The sequence below is a fragment of the Hyla sarda genome, chromosome 5 (assembly GCF_029499605.1).
Source record: "Hyla sarda isolate aHylSar1 chromosome 5, aHylSar1.hap1, whole genome shotgun sequence".
In the NCBI taxonomy this organism is placed as follows: domain Eukaryota; kingdom Metazoa; phylum Chordata; class Amphibia; order Anura; family Hylidae; genus Hyla; species Hyla sarda.
The window spans coordinates 331,152,336-331,175,098 of NC_079193.1; the positions used below are offsets into that span (position 1 = coordinate 331,152,336).

At 44.4% G+C, this 22,763-nt stretch overlaps 1 protein-coding gene across 3 annotated transcripts in view; it reads right to left on the reverse strand.

Annotated features, from left to right (window-relative positions):
- Positions 1 to 2,363: 2,363 nt before the first annotated feature.
- The window catches only part of ANKRD46 (ankyrin repeat domain 46), a 22,912-nt gene continuing 2,512 nt past the window's right edge, over positions 2,364 to 22,763 (reverse strand). For 2 of the 3 annotated variants that reach the window (XM_056522409.1, XM_056522410.1), the window contains 4 exons: positions 22,649 to 22,712; positions 17,847 to 18,174; positions 11,897 to 12,130; positions 2,364 to 3,051 (listed from right to left, as the gene is read on the reverse strand). In XM_056522409.1, the coding sequence (XP_056378384.1) occupies positions 2,835 to 3,051; positions 11,897 to 12,130; positions 17,847 to 18,174; positions 22,649 to 22,700 (831 nt within the window). In that variant the 5' untranslated portion in view covers positions 22,701 to 22,712 and the 3' untranslated portion in view covers positions 2,364 to 2,834. The remainder of the gene's footprint in view (positions 3,052 to 11,896; positions 12,131 to 17,846; positions 18,175 to 22,648; positions 22,713 to 22,763) is intronic. The other variant, XM_056522411.1, reaches the window with a different exon arrangement.

Genomic DNA, 22,763 nt, shown 5'->3' on the forward strand with positions numbered 1-22,763 from the left:
AAAGGGGTACTCCTGTCACGCCCCCTTCCATAGACTTGCATTGAGGGGGCATGGCGTGACATGATGAGGGGGCGGGGCTATGACGTCACGATCTCCCGGCGCCGACTCCAGCGTTCGGAACAGTTTGTTCCAAACGCTGTGCAGTGGAGTACACCTTTTAAATGCTGACAGAACTCCTAGGAGAGACAATGAGAGTCTTGCTAACCCCGCCCACACCCACTGATTGGCAGCTTTTCCTATATTAGTGTGTATACGGAGAAACTGTCAATCACTGTGTGTGTGGGTGGAGTCAGCAGGACTCTGTCTATTATAGGAGTCCTGTCAAGATTGGATCTGCTTTAACCCTAGAAATCCTGCTCCAAATCACATAAACCTATATATCCCAGAGCTCAGCTTCTCTCCCTCTAGCATATGCTTCTCTCAGATGACAGGTTTCGTTCAGTGGAAATATAGATAACTGGAAGTTCTGACTATACAGTCTTCAACCATGTGACGCTTCTTAGCATCCTCTCTGCTCGCAATCTATCACCATTTCGAGGACAGGACTATAGGCTTTTTTACCTTTTAGTGTACTACACAGACCGGTCACCTGGTATCGCTGCATCATTTATGAGAGTCCTCCATATCAGGACTAAGGTTACAGTATGTTCCTGCACATATAGGAGAAGAGTCCTGCTTTATTTCCTCAAATAACATTTCCAATATGCAGCTGGAGCCCAGTCGGCACACAGCTATATACAGACAGCGTCGCTTCCTCAGCCCCCTTCTCCCAGCGTTGCTTCCCAAAAAACTAGGCAGTGATTGCCTACAGTGGCTGAGGAGGGACACTGCTGCCGATTGAATGAGCAGTCATGTGACGTCACGTTCAAGAATACAGATGTGCGGCACAGCAGGGACCGAAGCTCCGTAATACCAGCACAGGAGCAAGGAAGGAAAGTGTTTAAATTACCCCGTTCCTGAGCAGATATATAAAATACATGCTACCCGGACTACCCCTTCAATGGGAGTTCCCCAAATCGCATTGCTCCAGCTGCACTGTTAATGTAAATTCCGGAGTTAAGTAAACAGCATAAATCGTGGGCTACTCACTTTGCGCAAATTACAGTCAATAGGAGTTACGCAAATTACTTAACTCACCTGCTCTTTTTGGCTTCCCAACCACCTCCAGTGGCCAGGAGTTATACTTAGGTGAGAATACCCCTTTAAAGGGGTATTGCGATGGAAAACTTTATTTTTTATTTTTTTTAAATCAACTGGTGTCAGAAAGTTAAACAGATTTGTAAACTACTTCTATTAAAAATTCTTAATCCTTCCAGTACTTATTAGCAACTGAATACTACAGAGGAAATGTTCTTTTTGGAACACAGTGTTCTCTGCTGACATCCCGGAGCACAGTGCTCTCTGCTGACATCTCTGTCCATTTTAGGAACTGTCCAGAGCAGCACATGTTTGCTATGGGGATTTTCTCCTTCTCTGGACAGTTCTTAAAAGATGTCAGCAGAGAGCACTGTGGTCATGATGTCAGCAGAGAGCTCTGTGTTCCAAAAAGAAAAGAATTTCCTCTGTAGTATTCAGCAGCTAATAAGTACTGGAAGGATTAAGATGTTTTAATAGAAGTAATTTACAAATCTGTTTAGCTTTCTGGCACCAGTTGATTTAAAAAAAAAAATAAAAAAAAAATAATGAAAGTTTTCCACCGGAGTACCCCTAACAGAAGCAACGCTATAACTGCAAAGGAAATCCTGAAAAATGAAAAGGAGGAAGCTATGGCAATAAGCCTTTATGTTACGCCAGCAAATGCAATACTAGAAGAATTTTTTTTCAGTGTTCACTAGATTTCTCTAGTGATATCTATAGTATTGTAACAGCTTTATATAAACAGAAATATACATTAGTAATACCACATATTACAGTTTTCCACTAAATGAAAGGTTATGGCAGTGTTTCCCAACCAGGGTGCCTCCAGCTGTTGCAAAACTACAACTCCCAGCATGCCCGGACAGCCAAAGGCTGTCCGGGCATGCTGGGGGTTGTAGTTGTGCAACAGCTGGAGGCACCGTGGTTGGGAAACCCTGGGTTATGATGTGATATTATACAACAAAACAGAACTATAAAGAAGAAACCAAGACAACAAAATGAATAGTGTGTAATAGAGATGAGCGAACTTACAGTAAATTCGATTCGTCACGAACTTCTCGGCTCGGCAGTTGATGACTTTTCCCTGCATAAATTAGTTCAGCTTTCAGGTGCTCCGGTGGGCTGGAAAAGGTGGATACAGTCCTAGGAGAGTCTTTCCTAGGACTGTATCCACTTTTTCCAGCCCACCGGAGCACCTGAAGGCTGAACTAATTTATGCAGGATAAGTCATCAACTGCCAAGCCGAGAAGTTCGTGACGAATCGAATTTACTGTAAGTTCGCTCATCTCTAGTGTGTAACACTGCAGGTCATGAGACCATAAAGGGGAGGAATGAAATGTTAATAAAGACCAACTCCAGTCACCGATTAGATGGAACCAGAACTAGAGACCCTCGCTTTGCTTTTTCAAGGCCGAGCCATCGCCAAAAGAATAGTTATTTTCCATACGAAGAGGAAACCAGTAGCAAGATTTGACTCGAGAGCCTTCCATCTACTGCATGCTAGAACAGGGCATGTCCGTATGTGCAAAGGCCTTTAATACGATAAAACCTCTCCAAAAACCTTCTTAGAATGTCCCATCATGTAATGAGAAAGGGGGTGACATAAAGTGGTTCATCCCAGGAGCACAGCACCCACAATTGGCGCGGTACCGGAAAGGATCAAGAAGATGAATTCACCATCAGATTCGGCTCCGACTCTAGTGGACTAGTTCTGGCTGATTCTCCACAAATGGCAGCACTCCACTGACATAGTATGCGATGCCTAGAGAAAGGAGGGCGATGACAATGAGAAGGAGGAGGACTCTCCAAAATCCAAGATCCTCCACAAACTCCTGCCAAGTGGTGCGGAAGCTGGAGAGGACGCCTTCTCCCTGTTGGAGGTTTGGATTCAAGAGGGAATGACTTTCCATAGCACTGTAAGGAAGGAGAACACGTCAGTACACATCCGGTCAGACATCTGCAATCTAAGCTCACTACATTGTAACCTAATGTAACCTAAGCTCACTACATTGTATTGGGTTTATTTAGCAAGATTCGTTCAGCTGACAAAGTACCACATTTAAAAACACAAATGGTCAGCTACTCTGAGGTCTACTAGTGATAAGGAGGACCATTATGATTTTGATTACTGAGATATATATATATATATATATATATATATATATATATATATATATATATATATATAGATATATATATATATATATATCTATATATATATCTATATATATATCTATATATATATCTATATATATATATATATCTATCTAAGATTTGTGCTAATATTTGGCAGAAAAACAATTTTCCTTATGAGACATATCAGCTTGCTTGGAACGCGGCCAAAAGAAGCAAGATAAGAAGAGGCTGAAAGTTGGAAGACAAAATATTTGAAGATATATAGACTGTGCAGAAAGACAGAAATCCGGAAGAGTGAGAGGGCAGCATAAGTGACCTATGGCCAAGAAAGAGAAACGAATGCTTAAATATGCTAATATATACAGACGCAATACTCAAATAACCAATCAAAATATAACCTGATGATTTTGACGTTATAACTAACCTCCCCTTTTTGTCAAATGTAAAAACTTATGTACTTCTCTGTAATAAACAGAACTCTGAGAACTCCTGGGGACAGCTCCTTAGCTTCCTGCTGAGAAAGAGTTTTATACCAAATTTTTGTCTGGTGTATATTTCTTGTGTCGACACTTAGCAGTATACAGCAGCAGTCACTCACATTTTAAGACCTATACTGCAGCCAGCCTTGACACTAGGACTTGGATATAGTGTTAATAGATCTTCACTCCACAAGTAAGAAAAACTCCCCTCATGTCGTCTTGCAAGAAAAACAATTTATCCCTCAAAGGACAAGTATCATGTTAAAATTTTTTATATAATATATTATATATATAGCAAAGAATAGGGGATAGGTTTTAGATTTCGGGGATCTGAGTGCTGGGGCCCCCGCGATCTCCTGTTTTGAGGCCCGACTCTCCTATACAGCGGCGCATACTGACCCCCGCCCGAAGCGGGTGCTGCCATGCCCCCTTTATATAGTTTTATGGGCGAGCCGAAGATTGGCAAACAGCTCCCCCATAGAGCTATATAGAGGGGGTGTGACCGGGGCTCTAAACAGGAGATTGTGGAGGGGCTCCAGCGCTCAGACCCCCCCCCCCCCCCCCCTGCGGTCTAAAACTTATCACCTACATGATACTTGTCCTTTAAATAAAGCAAACACCTCAGATACAGCTTTGCAGGAGGTGTAAAGGTGCAGAGGGGTGCACACACCCTTACCTCTCCACCTCCCATAAAGCTGTACCTGAGATGTTCTCTTCTTTCATGGAATAAATTGTTTTTCTTGCACAACAACCTATGGTGAGTGCTCCGTTTTTCTTACTCGGGAGTGAACTTTGGCATAAATGTATAACTGACACTGAGCACCTGAATGTCGGAATCTTACTCAGGACCGGGGAGCGGATACAGCAGTTCTGAGGATTTGTCTATTGTTTTGATTAGTCCTAATAGAACTTCGTACTATTCTGTCTTTACTGTGGATTCATGGCAGTTCTGACAGCGAAACAAATCAACAGAAGATTTATTAGTCTCAGATTTGGGTAGAAATACTGTAGATTTGCTCACCTCTAGGTATGTCAATTAAAGATAAAGTGCATCAGATATAAACTGGTGACACATTGCAGCAGGGGTTAACAAGCAGACTGCAGGCATGTCTTTCTTTGAAGATTTAATGACGTTATTTCCATAAAAATAAAAAATACATTTATACAGCTCCTCCTGGTGATATCAAATATAAAGGGAAAAAGGAAGTTACAGGGCGCCTAGTGCATTACTGCACACTACACCGGGGTAGGTACAGATTAATGCCAACTGCTCTACCTTGAGCATAAGACAATACGCACATCAACCTCACAAAGGTACGGTACGAAATTGGAGACTGGAATGCAGCTCAGCCGCAGGGAGGAGGATGCTGGATAATCCAGGTCCGCAATGGAACATTTATTGGAAAAGGTGTAAAATCCCTCTATAGCAGTGGTTCTTAACCTTGTTGGAGGTGCTGAACCCCACCGGACTCATATGCGCATTCACCGAACCCCTCTTAATTGGGAAAATAAAAAAATTTCAAATTCAAAACATAGGAGGTATATATTTAAGTATATATTTATACATAGGTGCACAAAATGAGCAAAACCATTAAGACACATTAGGCAGACCGTGTTCCCCCACACATTAGGCGCAGGCAGTGTTCCCCCACACATTAGGCGCAGGCAGTGTTCCCTCACACATTAGGCGCAGGCAGTGTTCCCCCACACATTAGGCGCAGGCAGTGTTCCCCCACACATTAGGCGCAGGCAGTGTTCCCCCACACATTAGGCGCAGGCAGTGGTCTTCAACCTGCGGACCTCCAGATGTTGCAAAACTACAACTCCCAGCATGCCCGGACAGCCAACGGCTGTCCGGGCATGCTGGAAGTTGTAGTTTTGCAACATCTGGAGGTCCACAGGTTGAAGACCACTGATGTAGGCAGTGTTCCCCCACAGACATACAGCCTCCAGCCATATACAGTGTGTCTGTATGCCTGTGTACCGCCCACTTCAGTGCTCCGACCACCGCTCCGGCTATAGCAGTAGGTCTCGGGACCGGTGGTCAGAACACCGAAGAGGATGTCCCGCTGGGCACTTACCAAGCTGGGCAGCGCGCATCTTCCTCCTTCTCTATTCTCCGGTCCTCAGCGCCTTCGTTTCCATGGGCGCACGCACAGGATGTCAGTGACGTCCCGGCGTGCACTATGTCCCGGCGGCCCTGCGTTTTTAACGCGACCTCCCCCGCCGAACCCCCGGGACTGACTCACCAAACCCCTGTGGTTCGATCGAACCCAGGTTCAGAACCACTGCTCTATAGTCTTCCACAGATTCACAGAAGCTTGAATATCAACCATTCATCATTTTAAAGTCACCGATGTTTCAAAACGCTTTATTGGCGACTTTAATAAAATGATTAAAGGATTGATATTCAAGCTTTTGTGAATCTAAGGAGGACGCGGCGCCTATAGATGGACTTTGCACATTTCCCAATAAATCCTCCTGGTGTTTGCGTGGCTGCGCAGGACTGTGTAGTTATGGCTGGCGGCACGGGCCTATGTAGTACTCCCTGGCATGTGCTGTAATTGTGTAAATACACATTGATGGAGCATGCTAGGGGTAACTGCACAGGCCCGCGCAGCCAGGAAAACACTGAGTGTCAATTACCAGGAGGAGCAGTCGTGACGATAGCAGAGAGAGGCATTGCGGACTCCGGCCCACACCCCTGACACTCACGCATGGTAAAATGTATTTAATTTTGTATACTCACAGCTAAAACACAGTGAGTCAAGAGGGGTTTCTAATTACTCAGAGACTCCACACGCATGTGACATTATACACACTGATGGTGCATACACATGATAACACAGGGCTGTCACAGACGGGCGAGTCCTGAGTCTCAATCACTGGGAGGACCGGACGTGACGCCAGCAGAGCAGACACTGGGTCACTCCTCTCTGATACAGTATTTAAAAAATAAAAAAAAAGTACAGCAGTCCCTCAACATACGATGGTAATCCGTTCCAATGGACCATCGTTTGTTGAAACCATCGTATGTTGAGGGATCCGTGCAATGTAAAGTATAGGACAGTAGTCTACAACCTGCGGACCTCCAGATGTTGCAAAACTACAACACCCAGCATGCCCGGACAGCTGTTGGCTGTCCGGGCATGCTGGGAGTTGTAGTTTTGCAACATCTGGAGGTCCGCAGGTTGAAGACCACTGGCATAGGAAGTTGTACTCACCTGTCCCCGCCGCTCCGGACCGTCACCGCTGCCCTGGATGTCGCCGTCCATCTCTGTCGCCGCGTCCCCGGGTGTCCCCGACGCTCCGGCAAGGCCTCTGCTTCCCCGACATCCTCGCTCTCCATCGCTACACATGCCACTCCTATTGGATGACGGGACGGCGTGCGCAGCGACGTGATGACGACGATGGAGAGCACAGACGATGCAGGGATCCCGAAGAGGACGCGCCGGAGCCCCGAGGACAGGTAAGTGATCATCAGCGGACCACACGGGGCACCGTAAATGGCTATCCGGTGGCAGCTGAAGCAGTCTGCGCTGCCGGATAGCCGTCTATGCGATGGCCCCGACATACAAAAGCATTGTGTGTTGATGCTGCCTTCAACATGCGATGGCCTCTGAGAGGCCATTGTATGTTGAAATGATCATATGTCGGGGCCATCGTAGGTCGGGGGGGGGGGGGGGGGGGGGTCACTGTATTTTTATGGAAATAAAGATGCCAAAACCTCCAAAGAATGCATATACTTTTTAACCCTTGCTGCAGTGTGTTCCATACAGAGTGTCTCCAGCTATTGCAAAACTACAACTCCCAGCATGAAGGCCGTCTGAGCCTGCTGGGAGGGGTAGTTTTGCAACAACTGGAGGTCCACAGTTTGGAAAACACTGCCCTACTGTAAGGTGTCGCCAGTTTAAGAAGTATATCTGACATGACAGATGCTGTTCAGACACTGCACCTAGTACTGTACAGCACACTAGCTGCTCTTTTAATAATTTCTGCACTGAAAATCCACAGAATGCTTGGCATGTTAAAAGTTATGATTGGTCGGGGTCTCAGTGAACGAATGGTACTGCAATTCACTCCCGGCTATGCTGATCTCTGCCCAGAATTAATGGCTGGCCCCATAAACTTATAATGGGACTGTTTAGAGAAGCTGCACAGAGACTACTGCATGCAAGGGAGTGAAGTGCACTACCCCCTGTTCTAATGATCGGTGGGGGTCTCTGTGTTCAGTCCCTGCTTCTTCTCACTTATTCTACTGATCAGTGTAGGTCTCTGCATTGAGCTCCCAGCTTGTGCAATGATTGTTGGAGGTCTCTGCAATAAGACCCCGACGAATCAAAACCTTTGGCAAGACATGTTCTCTCTTTTATTCATTGTAGTACACAAACAAATAGGAACAATGGCACTTGATATACAAAATAAATGGGGAGGATGATCCCCTTATCGGCCAACTGAGAAGATATAGAGTGCTAGCTTTCAAGGCCTTGCAGGTCTAGTTAGTCCTGTATCCTACAGCTAACACGGTATCAACCCATCTTTTATCATTAACCACAGCGGATTTGAAGTTAATCGTATTGTTAAAATTGTAAGTTAATCATATCTTATATAATGTTTCTGATGCCATCTCCTAAGGGTGGCGCTTATTCACCTGGAATTTTTGTCCCTGATGTATATGTATATATTATATATATATATATATATATAAAAAATAAAAAAAACTTTTACCCATCTTGGTTGTGTTATTAAAACACTTGTGTTATTCAAACCAGGCTATTTGTGGTGGGTTTTCCTTGCTGTTAAATCATTACAGGACTTAACGGGGTATTTCAGGATTTTTTATTTTTATTTAAAAGGGGTGCTCCACTGGAAAAAAAAAAAAGTAAAAGCTCAACTGGTGCCAGAGAGTTAAACAGATTTGTAAATTACTTCTATTTAAAAATTTTAATCCTTCCAGTACTTATCAGCTGCTATATGCTCCACAGGAAGTTGTATTTATTTTTGGAGTTCTTTTCAGTCTGACCACAGTGCTCTCTGCTGACACCTCTGTCCATGTCAGGAACTGCACAGAGTACAAGCAAATCCCCATAGCAAACCCCTTCTGCTCTTGACAGTTCCTGATATGGACAGAGGTGTCAGCAGAGAGCACTGTGGTCAGACAGAAAAGAACTCCAGAAAGAAATACAACTTCCTGTGGAGCATAAAGCAGCTGATGAGTAATGGAAGGATTAAGATTTTTAAGTAGAAGTAATTTACAAATCTGTTTAACTTTCTGGCACCAGTTGATTTAAAAAAAAAAAAAATTAGTTTTTCACCGGAGTACCCCTTTAACTGCGCTACAGGGGCTGTAAAGTTTGTGTAGTTCATAATATAATGTATGTACCTGTGTTTCACGGTGGTCTCGCAATTCTTATGCAATCTTTTCCCCAATTTTTATTTTTAGCAGCATACAAAATGAGTATTGTGTCAGGTTTTCACAGGTTGCAGTGCGGCCCGAGACATTACATCACTGGTCAGATGTTCAAAAGGAGCCTGTCTGCTTCAATGAATGGAGCGACCGATGGGTGGGAGGAAAATCATCCGCCACAGGGCTGCAGGGAATTGTAGTTTCAAGTACAGCACAACATGGAAGGGAGCTCAGCTGTGCTGTCATGGGTGGGGTGGCTGATGTGAGGGAAAGAGAAAAGTAACCCCACACTTACAAAGAAGGGATCCTAGGACTTGTAGTTAGAGGGAAGAAACTTCAACAGGAAATAGCCATTTCACAAAAAGAAATTAGCAGTGTTCTAGTGAAATCACAACACAGCCATTTAGCCCCAAGACGAGCACGGATCCTTCCTAAGCATGTCCATTACTGTCTGGCAGGTAAGTACTAAAATCACCTTATGTTGGATAACGCCTTTAATTTCCATCTCTTAATTCGTGGACTGTGTGCAAATCACAGGTGTCTGTCAAAAGTATACAGGAGTATTTTCAAATATATACCTCTGACAGAAGGCTATGACTTGATATGCAAGGCCAGGTACAAACATTCCCTGTTGTATTGGGGACCAGGCCCTACACCAGTGTTTCCTAACCAGGGTGCCTCCGTCTGTTGCAAAACTACAACTCCCAGCATGTCCGGACAGCCGAAGGCTGTCCGGGCATGCTGCGAGTTGTAGTTTTGCAACAGATGGAGGCCCCCTGTTTGGGAAACACTGCCCTAGAAAGCTTGGATACAGTTTGTCCAATCCAGTCTTATGGTGCCCATACGCTATCAATAGCCATTGGCTGGACACTCACTTAACTGACTGCTTTCCTCCATACATGCATGATGTTTCTTTGACAGTTCTGTAATCCAGGATACGGTGAAACGTATTTGAGACGACCACCTAAAATTCTGGGGGGACCTCTCAAAGAATGTGCAATAAATGGGGGTAAGGGGTGGTCTTTTGGGGAGGTTTCACTGTATTTAACAATTCCAGATCTGTCAGGTCCTGTTAATACTGACTTAAATGGGCACTGTCACCAACTTTATTTTTTGATATGTTGCAGTACTTATGTACCACAACATATCTCTAATATACTTTTATTATTTTATTTTTTTTTCATTAAAAAGGTTTAATTTACATTTAAAAACTGGCCACTGAAAAAGGACTGATTTTGGAGTGGCAATCAGTCCTTTTTCAGTTAGGCTGCACTCGCTCCCTGCCTGTCAATCAGACAGGCGGGAGCGAGCGCATTGGCTCCCCGGCCACTGGCTGGGAGGCCACTCCTCCCGCACATCGCCACCGCTGTCCCTGCACGCCCGCTGCCGGACTCTGCAGTAACTGCAAGTGTAATGAAGGAACGGGGTATGCAGGGCGGGGGGAGGAGTGAACGGGCTAGTGCTATATCGGGGGGGGGGGGTAAATGGGCTAGCAAAAGAAAAATAAATAAATAAATAAAATAGGATGGTGGGAGCTACCCTTTAAAGAATTTACTGTACGTACACCACAAGCTGAAATCTATCAGCCATACTTTATTAGCTGCGCCACAGCCTGCCGATGGGTCATAAATCAGAACATACGGTAAACCGGAAAAGTACAGGAAATACAACAAAGCTTTAGAGGCTGAAATGTGCCGAGCAATGGTGCGTATGAGCTAATGTGTAACTGCAGTTATATGGTAAGCAAAGGTCGTTCTCGCTGTAAATACAGTGATATGGGTCATGTGGTTTAGGATTGCAGTTATAAAAAAAATAGGGCAGTGGATACAATGAACTAAAGTTGGCCATACACAATACACTAATGGACAGTTGGATATTCACATTCTGGATCCTTGTGTGGAGATAAGTTACCACCAGGTGTCTGGCAGCGGATTGTCCCCTTTTCCCACCCATTCAGAACAAAGGCATGCTCAGCTGATGTGAGCATGCAGTGGTATGGGACAAGGGAGGGGGTGGAGAGGGATAGCTGCCCAAGTGTTTGCCCCCCCAACTATCCGGCACAGTGCCTATAGACAACTATATGACACCCATAGACCACTATGCACACAGTTCACTCTTGTAGTCACCTATACTCACCCTTGCACTCACCTATAAAGCTGCAGCCAGTCAATGGGCTCTGGGGGATGAATTTTGGATCTGTACTTCTTTAAATGATTGGGTTAAAGGCAACCTTGGCAAAGCGTTCTATAGTAAAATCTTCTCTCACCATCCCCAGGGAACGTTCCTGCCCGCAGGGATGGTGAGGATATGAAGTTAATAAGTCTACCCTACCAGCCCCATAAGTAGTCCCCTGGGCGAGGAGCTATACTCACCTAGCTCCGTCCCGCTGGGGGGGGGGGTGTGATTACAGCCGAGAAGATGGGACTAGGTGAGTATAGCTCCCCACCCAGAGGACTACTTCATATCCTCACCATTCCTGCGGGCAGCAACGTCAACCGGGGATGGTGAGGTAGAAGATTTTACTATATATAATGCCTTGCCACACGTTATATATGGTAAACTCCGATGGCAGGTTCCCTTTTAATGGGAATGAAGTAAAACCTGATGTTCTCTTTCTGTTACCATGCAGTGACAACCCCTCAGGCTCTTCTAGTGATATGTGGACACTTAGGAGTAAAAGCATGGGTTAGAGAAGTAAACAGGTATTAAGAAGGAATAAAAGCAGCTCCCAACGTACCAGTCTTCCTCAGTGGACCCTTCGGACAAAGTGCTGTGTCCCTTTTCCATCAGCAGCTCGGAGCACTGGACGTACCTTTCGCTCTCGACTGTTTGCATGGTTTCCATCTTGGAGTGTGTGCCCCTGTTGAAACCCTTCACCTCCTGCTCCTCCAGGGATTCTAACATGCGGATTACCTCTTTATTCACACCCCTGCGTTTTGCCAGAACAAGTGGGGTGGCACCTTGGTGATTGCTAGGAAAACATGTGAAATAAAGAATGGTAAAAAGATCATCACTGAGGTCACAGATTGAAAACAAAGGGGAACCTGTAATCACTTTCATGCTGCCTGAACCAACAGGGGCGGTTACCACTGGCTTCTGTCTGCCCCACTGGCCATAGAGAGATCTTTTCCTATAGCCAAACAGGTAGAGATCTATCAATCAAGGTTGGTGGGGCGGAAGAAGGTTCGGTGTTAACCCTGATGACTACTGGTTTCGGACAGTAAGAAAGATGACAGGCTCCCTTTAAAGATACTACTGTAAGTACCATTCCTTTGTTCTTTCCAGTCTGACCACAGTGCTCACTACTGCCCCCTCTGTCTGTGTCAGGCATTATCTGCAGCAGGAGGCTTGCTATGGGGATTTTCTCCTCTAGACAGTATTCAACTTTGGGGCTTAAGATTTTTAACTAGAAGTAATTTACAAATCTTTAACTTTCTAGCACCAGTGGATTTTAAATGTTTAACTTCTTCTGCAGTACAGCTTTAAAGGCCACTGGAACGTGATCTAAGGGCCCTATTACATGGGGCGATTGATTATTGGCCAAACATTACTCTGTGTAATTGGGACAGCGATCAGCCAGGTTATTGTCCAGTTGATCAGGTTGTTTTGATCATTGCTGGAGATGCTTGAGTGCTGCACTCTGGTTTCTTCGTTGCTCCGATAGAAATTAAGGTCTACAGCATGCACTCCTTATTAGGAGCCGGGTCCCGTTCTACTGATCGCGGGTGGTCCCAGAGGTTGGACTAGGAGACTATTATAAGCAAGCATTAGAATGCTTATACTGATCAATGCTAAGATTTTCTATTGCATAGATCACTTAGATTGGTACTCTGCCTGAGGCAGGCTGTATTTGCAAAGTAACTGGTAGGTACAAAGTAGGGATCGACCGATTATCGGTTTGGCCGATACTATTGGCAGATAATCGCAATTTTGGACATTATTGGCAATTACCTTCCGATAATGCCCCGCCCCCCGACGCCCCCCCCCCCCCCATTCCCGATGTTATAATTACCTGTTCCCGGGGTCCGCGATCCTTCTGGCTTCTGTTGCTGTGCGTTGCGTAATGACGAGTGACGCCGCCAACGTGATGTCACCGTCAGTACGCACAGTGCCAGCGCAGGACGCCGACGGAGCCAGAAGGATTGAGGACCCCCGGGAACAGGTAATTATAACACCGGGGATGGGGGAGGCAATGGGGAAGCGGCGGTATGTGGGCAGAGGATTGGGGGGGGGGGAGGCGATGGGGCAGCAGCGGCGGCGGCAGTATGTGGGCAGAGGATGGGGGGGGGGGGGGGGAGGCCATGGGGCAACTGTGGTGGTTAGACTAAGGACAGGCAGGGGGAGAGAAGCGGGTGGCGGCGGCGGTCTCTAGCACCACAAAAGCCGCTGTAGTTCATGGATTTAAAGCGTCCGCTTTAAATAATTGATCTGAGTTGAAATAGCCGATAAGTTATACAGAAATATCGGTATAAGTTATTGGCTATTGGCCTGAAAGGTGACAGATTATCGCTATCGGCCCTAAAAAAAACCATATCGGTCGATCACTAGTAAAAAGTCTCAGTAAAGGCCTACGACCGTGATGCAGAGTTGCTGCTCAGGCACCAGACAGAAGAGGCACCTGTCAGTCTTATAAATGCCATAGCAGCAATTGATTGTGACATTTAACCCCTTAAAGACGCAACCCATTTAACCCCATAAGGACGCAGACAATTTTATTTTTACGTTTTCGATTTTTCCTCCTTGCCTTCAAAAAAATTATAACTCTTATATTTTCATCCACAGACTAGTATGAGGGCTTGTTTTTAGCGCGACCAGTTGTCCGTTGTAATGCCATCACTCACTTTACCATAAAATGTATGGCACAACCCAAAAAATACTATTTGTGTGGGGAAATTAAAAAGAAAACCGCAATTTAGCAAATTTTGGAAGGTTTCGTTTTCACGTCGTACAATTTACGGTAAAAATGACATGTGTTCTTTATTCTTTGGGTTAATACGATTAAAATGATACCCATGATAATGTACTTTTCTATTACTGTTGCGCTTAAAAACAATTCCAAACTTTTTAACCAAATTAGTGCGTTTAAAATCCCCCTATTTTGAAGACCTATAACTATTTCATTTTTCCGTATAAGCGGTGGTATGAGGGCTCATTTTTTTCGCCGTGATCTGTATTTTTTATTGATACCATATTTGCTTATATAAAACTTTTAATAAATTTTTTATAAATTTTTGGGGGAATAAAAGGTTATAAAAAGCAGCAGCTATTTTGGCTTTTTTTTTTACGTTCACGCCGTTCACCGTACAGTACCATTAAAATTTTATTTTAATAGTACGGATATTTACGCACGCGGCAATACCAAATATGTATATAAAATATTTTTTTAACACTTTTTGGGGGTGAAATAGGGAAAATGGGACAATTTACGTTTTTATTGGGGGAGGAGGTTTTTCACATTTTTTTACTTTTATTTTTACACTTTAATAGTCCCCATAGGGGACTATTTATAGCAATTATTCGATTGCTAATCCTGTTCAGTGCTATGTATAGGACATAGCACTGATCAGCATTATCGGTCATCTTCTGCTCTGGTCTGCGGGAAGGCAGATCAGAGCAGAAGACTCCCGGAAGACAGCGAAGGCAGGTGAGGGGACCTCCGGCTGCCGTGCTGGATGATCGGATCGCCGCGGCAGCGCTGCGGGCGATCCGATCATCCATTTAAGTGACCGCGATGCTGCAGATGCCGTGATCTGTATTGATCACGGCATTTGAGGGGTTAATGGCGGACATCCGCGGGATCGCGGGTGTCCGCCATCACCGGCGGGTAATGACCTGCCGCGCATGATCCGTGCATCGCTCAGATGCCCGCGGTTATGCTGAGGACGTTAAGTACCACGTCCTGGTGCGTTAAGTATCACGTCACCAGGATGTACATTTACTGCGCTCGTCGTTAAGGGGTTAAAGGGTTAAATGATTGGCATCCGCCTCCACAAAGGGTTAATTTTTTTTTTTTTTTTGGGGGGGGGGGGCATATCTGCCACTGCAGTTTTTAGCACAAGTCCCTCCTTTATGTCAGATTCCTTTTGAATACACTTTACAGCTTTAGCTCAAAAACAGCATTGGCAGTTTTCTAAACTAGACAAAAAAAACTAAAAGTAAACCTGTGTGGAAACCTAGCCTCCGCATCATCGCAGCCAATCAGCAAAGCTGGGCTCCGGAGCTTGCTTCATTGTCTATTAAGGGGTCTGCATTAAGGGGTTAAAGGGGTACTCCACTGGAAAAAACATTTTTTATTTATTTTTTTAAATCAACTGGTGCCAGAAAGTAAAACAGATTTGAAAATTACTTCTATTTAAAAATCTTAATCCTTCCAGTACTTATCAGCTGCTGTATGCGCCACAGGAAGTTATTTTCTTTTTGAATTTCCTTTCTGTCTGACCACAGTGCTCTCTGCTGACACCTCTGTCCATTTTAGGAACTGTCCAGAGTAGGAGCACATCCTCATAAAAAACATCTCCTGCTCTGGACAGTTCCTGACATGGACAGATTTGTCAGCAGAGAGCACTGTGGTTAAACACAAAGGAAGTTCAAAAAGAAAAGAACTTCCTCTGGAACATACAGCAGCTGATAAGTACTGGAAGGATTAAGATTTAAAAATAGAAGTAATTTACAAATCTGTTTAACTTTCTGGCACCAGTTGATTTAAAAAAAAAAAAATAATAATTTCCGGTGGACTACCCCATTAATATTTTTATTGATCCAACACTTTTCACAAGCTTATACCTCCAATAGATCCCAACCAATGATAAATATACCACCGTTGGTTCACTTCAAGGATATAAACCAACAAAAACAACCAACAGTAAAATATTCAGCTAATTAAACATTTATCAGAAAAATACCAGACATTTAAAAACAAAGGCACTGGTATGACAATGGTAGAATAGGCTCATGCACATGGAATACAGGGGCAAAAGAAATACCGAAGAAGATCTAGAGGGCAATTATCTCAAGGGGGACTCTGGTGAAAACACAGTATTGTAATAGCCAACATAGAGAAATATGGTGTAGAACAAAAGATAAATCACATGGAAAAAGCATAAACTACACAAAAACCGACTAAAACTCCATAAAGGCGTCCAGACATGTGGGCTGCCGACCTACCAGCTCCATCCCCAACGTTTCGTGTTGTGCTTCGTCAAGCTTTGACATGCCCCCTGATGAAGCACAAGGCGAAATGTACGTTGGGGTTGGAGCTGGTAGGTAGGCAGTAGGGATCGACCGATTATCGGCCGATAATATCGGCCAAACTGATAATAACGATTTTGGGCATTATCGGTATCGGCAATTACCTTGCCGATAAGCCGATAATGCCCCCCGCACCGCGACCAAACCCCCACCGCACCGCGTCGCACCCCCCACCGCACCGCCCCGGCCCCATTGCTTCCCCCATCCCCGGTTTTATAATTACCTGTTCCCGGGGCCCACGCTACTTCTGGCTCCTGCTGCGTCCTGCTTTATGCTGTGTGCAATGAAGTGTGATGTGACGTGACGTCACCGTCAGTGCGCACAGTGACCGCTCAGGAGGACGCCACCGGAGCCAGATGTAGAGTGGACCCCGGGCCCAGGTAATTATAAAACCGGGGATGGGGGAGGCAATGGGGCCGGGGCAGTGCGGTGGGGGGGTGCGATGCGCAGTGGCGGTAATAGGACTCAGGTCCCCCGGACAGGCAGGGGAGAGTAGCGGGTGGCGGTGGCGGACTCTGGCCCCGCAAAAGCCACTGCAGTTCAAAAGCCACTGATCTGCAGCGGTGTCGCAGGGGGATAAATAGCCAATAACTTATACCGGAATATCGGTATAAGTTATTGGCTATCGGTCCTAACCTCCACCGATTATTGGTATCGGTCCTAAAAAAAAAACGCCTTACGGCCTTACGGAGTTTTAGTCGGTTTTTGTGTAGTTTATGCTTTTTCCATGTGATTTATCTTTTGTTCTACACCATATTTCTCTATGTTGGCTATTACAATACTGTGTTTTCACCAGAGTCCCCCTTGAGATAATTGCCCTCTAGATCTTCTCTGGTATTTCTTTTGCCCCTGTATTCCATGTGCATGAGCCTATTCTACCATCTCTACTTTTCTGTAGAGTCATACAAGTGCCTTTGTTTTAACATCTATTTTTAAAGGGGTATTCCTGGCTCCAGAAAGTTAAACAGATTTGTAAATTACTTCTATTAAAAAAATCTTAATCCTTTCAATAATTATCAGCTGCTGAAGTTGAGTTGTTGTTTTCTGTCTGGCAACAGTGCTCTCTGCTGACATCTCTGCTTGTCTTGGGAACTGCACAGAGTAAAAGAGGTTTGCTATGGGGATTTGCTTCTACTCTGGACGGTTCCCGAGACACGTGTCATCAGAGAGCACTTAGACAGAAAAGAACAACTCAACTTCAGCAGCTCATAAGTACTGAAAGGATTAAGATTTTTTAATAGAAGTCATTTACAAATCTGTTTAACTTGAGAGAGATAGAGAGATAGAGAGAGATAGAGATAGAGATAGAGAGAGAGATTAGAGAGATTAGAGAGATTAGAGAGATTAGAGAGATTAGAGAGAGAGAGAGATATATAAAAAGTTTTTTCCTGGAAAACCCCTTTAAATGACTTTCACAAGCTTGGATACTGTTAACTCACCAAATGTCGATCTTGAGGCCATTGGAGACAAGGAACTGTATGGTGTCCACGTGACCACATAGGTGCAGGGCCGTGTTCCCCTGATAATCTGTGGCCAGGAGATCGGCTCCAAACTTGTGCAGGAGCTGACAGATGTCTACATTCCCTCTGGCCGCAGCCAGGTGAAGCCCCGTACGGCCTCGGCTGTCCCGGATGTTGGGATCAAATCCACTTTCTAGAAGGCGTTTGGAATAGTTGAAGTCCCCATCGATGCAGGCCTGCAGCAGGGGGACATTGGTCTGGGAGGAATCATTCACAAAGACGTAGGACATGATGGTATCCTGATGGGCTGCAAGAGAGAAACCGGGGAATAACAACGGAGAAGACGACGTGTGACAGATCTGCTTACTTCTAGTTATGGCGAGATCCATATTGAAGGGATTGTTATCATTAGAGATGAGCGAACTTACAGTAAATTCGATTCGTCACGAACTTCTCGGCTCGGCAGTTGATGGCTTTTCCTGCATAAATTAGTTCAGCTTTCAGGTGCTCCGGTGGGCTGGAAAAGGTGGATACAGTCCTAGGAGACTCTTTCCTAGGACTGTATCCACCTTTTCCAGCCCACGGGAGCACCTGAAAGCTGGACTCATTTATGCAGGATAAGTCATCAACTGCCGAGCCGAGAAGTTCGTGACGAATCGAATTTACTGTAAGTTCGCTCATCTCTAGTTATTATCCATTAGAACAGTGGTCTCAAACTGTGGCCCCCCAGATGTTGCAAAACTTCAACTCCCAGCATGCCCGGACAGCCAACGGCTGTCCGGGCATGCTGGGAGTTGAAGTTTTGCAACATCTGGAGGGCCACAGTTTGAGACCACTGCAGTAGAGAAACTGCCAATAGTCAGGGCAAACATTGTCTGACCATACTAGATCTCCAGTGTTTGTATAGAAGATTATATTATAAATATATATATATATATATATATATATATATATTTTTTTTTTTTTTTTTTTTTTTTTTTTTTTTCTTTTTTAAAGAGGTACTCCAGTGCAAACTTTTTTTTTTGTTTTTGTAAATCAACTGGTGTCAGTAAGTTAAAACAGATTTGTAAATTACTTCTATTAATTATTTTTTTTTTTAATCCTTTCAGTACTTCTTAGCTGCTGAATACTACAGAGGAAATTCTTTTCTTTTTGGAACACAGAGCTCTCTGCTGACATCATGACCACAGTGCTCTCTGCTGACATCTCTGTCCATTTTAGTTCAAAGTAGGAGAAAATCCCCATAGCAAACGTATGCTGCTCTGGACAGTTCTTAAAATGGACAGAGATGTCAGCAGAGAGCACTGTGGTCATGATGTCAGCAGAGAGCTCTGTGTTCCAAAAAGAAAAGAATTTCCTCTGTAGTATTCAGCAGCTAATAAGTACTGGAAGGATTAAGTTTTTTTTTTAATAGAAGTAATCTACAAATCTGTTTAACTTTCTGGCACCAAAAAAATAAAAAAAAATAAAAAATAAAAAAAGGTTTCCACCCCTTTTAAAGGACAACTCTTGCGAAAATTTACTTAGCCCCTATCCACAGGATAAGTAGCTGATCTCAGTGGGTCCGACAGCTGGGGGCCCCTGAAATCTCCAGGACGGGACCTGGTCGCTCTCAGTGAGGAACGTGTGTCATCTACCGGTAGACGCATTCGCTCCAGTCATTTCTATGGAAGCGCCAATCATACCGAGAGATGTACTCGGGTCTTTTCGGCGCTCTCACAGAAATGAATAGAGCGCGTACAGGCTCTAAATTTGCGCCGGAAATCTCCTTTAAACACCACAAGCTACAAACCCTAATTTCTGTAGTAAAACATGGTCACCAATACCAAACGGACCCATCTCATTCCTCTCCATAGCGTTTTATTACAAGTCATCAATGATTGGTGGAATCTGACTGCTGGGCCCGGCCAGTTTTGTCTACGGCCCCCAGTAGAGGGCAGTCACCAACTTTACTGCAAGCATAAGGGCCCGTCCACTTGGCAGAATATCCACCAGGAAAACTTGCCAGCAGACATTGTACGTGCGGCAGGCTAGGAGCGCTCGGAAACGTGCCATCCCTATAGACCGCACTGCGTTTCCGAGAACACGTTCTTTCTTTCTGAGGAGTCCGGGACTTGAATTTCTATGGAAGAGTTGTTTGCCACGGAAATTCTGCCGTTTGTGGTGCACTGAAAACAAAGGAAGACTTCTGCACCTGAATTCCCGATCAAAATATTTAAAAGGGGTACTCCGGTGGAAATTTTTTTTTATTTTTATTTTTTAAATGAACTGGTGCCAGAAAGTTAAAACAGATTTGTAAATTGCTTCTATTAAAAAATCTTTACCCTTCCAGTACTTTTTAGCAGCTGTATACTACAGGAAATTCTTTGCTTTTTTAATTTATTTTTTGTCTTGTCCACAGTGCTCTGTAGCATACAGCTGCTAAAAAGTACTGGAAGGAAAAATATTTTTTTTAATAGAAGTCATTTACAAATCTGTTTAACTTTCTGGCACCAGTTGATTTAAAAAAATAAAAAAAGGTTTTCCACCAGAGTACCCTTTAAAGTGGTTGTCCAGAAGAACAGGGCCACCCCTGTCCTCAGGTTGTGTGCGGTATTACAACTTATCAATGGAACTGAGCTGCAATACCACACAAAACCTGGGGACAGGGGTGGTGCTGTTTCTGGAAAAAAATAGCTCTGGTTTTCTATTCCTGGACAACCTCTTTAACCCCTTAAGGACTCAGCCCATTTTGGCCTTAAGGACTCAGACAATTTAATTTTTAAGTTTTAATTTTTTCCTCCTCGCCTTCTAAAAATCATAACTCTTTTATATTTTCATCCACAGACTAGTATGAGGGCTTGTTTTTTGCGCGACCAGTTGTCCTTTGTAATGACATCACTCATTATATCATAAAATGTATGGCGCAACCAAAAAACACTATTTTTGTGGGGAAATTAAAACGAAAAACGCAATTTTGCTAATTTTGGAAGGTTTTGTTTTCACGCCGTACAATTTATAGTAAAAATGACGTGTGTTCTTTATTCTGAGGGTCAATACGATTAAAATGATACCCATTATTATATACTTTTATATTATTGTTGCGCTTAAAAAAAATCACAAACTTTTTAACCAAATTAGTACGTTTATAATCCCTTTATTTTGATGACCTATAACTTTTTTATTTTTCCGTATAAGCAGCGGTATGGGGGCTCATTTTTTGCGCCATGATCTGTACTTTTTTTTGATACCACATTTGTATATAAAAAACTTTTAATACATTTTTTATAATTTTTTTTTTAATAAAATGTATTAAAAAAGTAGGAATTTTGGACTTTTTTAATTTTTTTTCGTTCACGCCATTCACCGTACGGGATCATTAACATTTTATTTTAATAGTTCGGACATTTACGCACGCGGCGATACCAAATATGTCTATAAAAAATGTTTTTTACGCTTTTTGGGGGTAAAATAGGAAAAAACGGACGTTTTACTTTTTTATTGGGGGAGGGGATTTTTCACTTTTTTTTTACTTTAACTTTTACATTTTTTTACATTTTTTTTTACACTTGAATAGTCCCCATAGGGGACTATTTATAGCAATACCATGATTGCTAATACTGATCTGTTCTATGTATAGGACATAGAACAGATCAGTATTATCGGTCATCTCCTGCTCTGGTCTGCTCGATCACAGACCAGAGCAGGAGACGCCGGGAGCCGCACGGAGGAAGGTGAGGGGACCTCCGTGCGGCGTTATGAATGATCGGATCCCCGCAGCAGCGCTGCGGGCGATCCGATCGTTCATTTAAATCGCGAACTCCCGCAGATGCCGGGATCTGTATTGATCCCGGCACCTGAGGGGTTAATGGCGGATGCCCGCGAGATCGCGGGCGTCGGCCATTGCCGGCGGATCCCTGGCTGCGATCAGCAGCCGGGATCAGCCGCGCATGACACGGGCATCGCTCCGATGCCCGCGGTTATGCTTAGGACGTAAATGTACGTCCTGGTGCGTTAAGTACCACCTCACCAGGACGTACATTTACGTCCTGCGTCCTTAAGGGGTTAAGCTAGATTTCACTCAAATTCTGCCGTGTGAAAGGACCCTTAGCCAGGGGTCAAGTCCTGGGGAAATAAGTGTGGGAACGCACCCAAGATTTCCACTTAAAGGGGTACTCCACCCCTAGACATCTTTTCCCCTATCCAAAAGATAGGGGATAAGATGTCTGATTACAGGGGGCCCGCCGCTGGGGACCCCCTCATTCTCCCTGCTGCACCCGGCATTCGTTTAGAATGTTGGGTGCAGCGCTGGAGGCTCGCAACCTCACGGCCATGTCCCCTCAATGCAAGTCTATGGGAGGGGGCGTGACGGCCGTCATGCCCCCTCCAATAGACTTGCATTGAGGGGACATGGCCGTGATGTCACGAGCCTCTGCCCCCCCCCTTCGCCGGTCATTCGGCACGGAGCGAAGTTCACTCCATGCACCGGATGTCTGGGATACCACAGCCAAGATCGCGGGGGTCACCAGCGGCGGGACCCCGCGATTAGACATTTTATCCCCTACCCCTTTAAGGGCTAATCCTGCAGCACTCCTGTTAATAGGAACTGCATTCCTGCTGTGGAAAAAGTGCAGGAACACCATTCCCATGAGTTCCTGCAGGACTTGAGCCCTGTCCTTAGCGCTTTATGCTGAGCATATCCTTTATTTATATTTCTTTTTAATAAATATGTACTTTATATAACTTTGTAACAGTGGAAGTTTATGACTCTCCTTATCTAAGCAAATACAAAAGTCACCAACCTTGAACAAAGAGGCCTTCACCATCAGAGACAGAAAGATGTGACAGATCCATCTTATAGAGGACCTGTAGCCAAGCAAAAAAATTATAAATAAATATTAAAATAAAGTTACTATC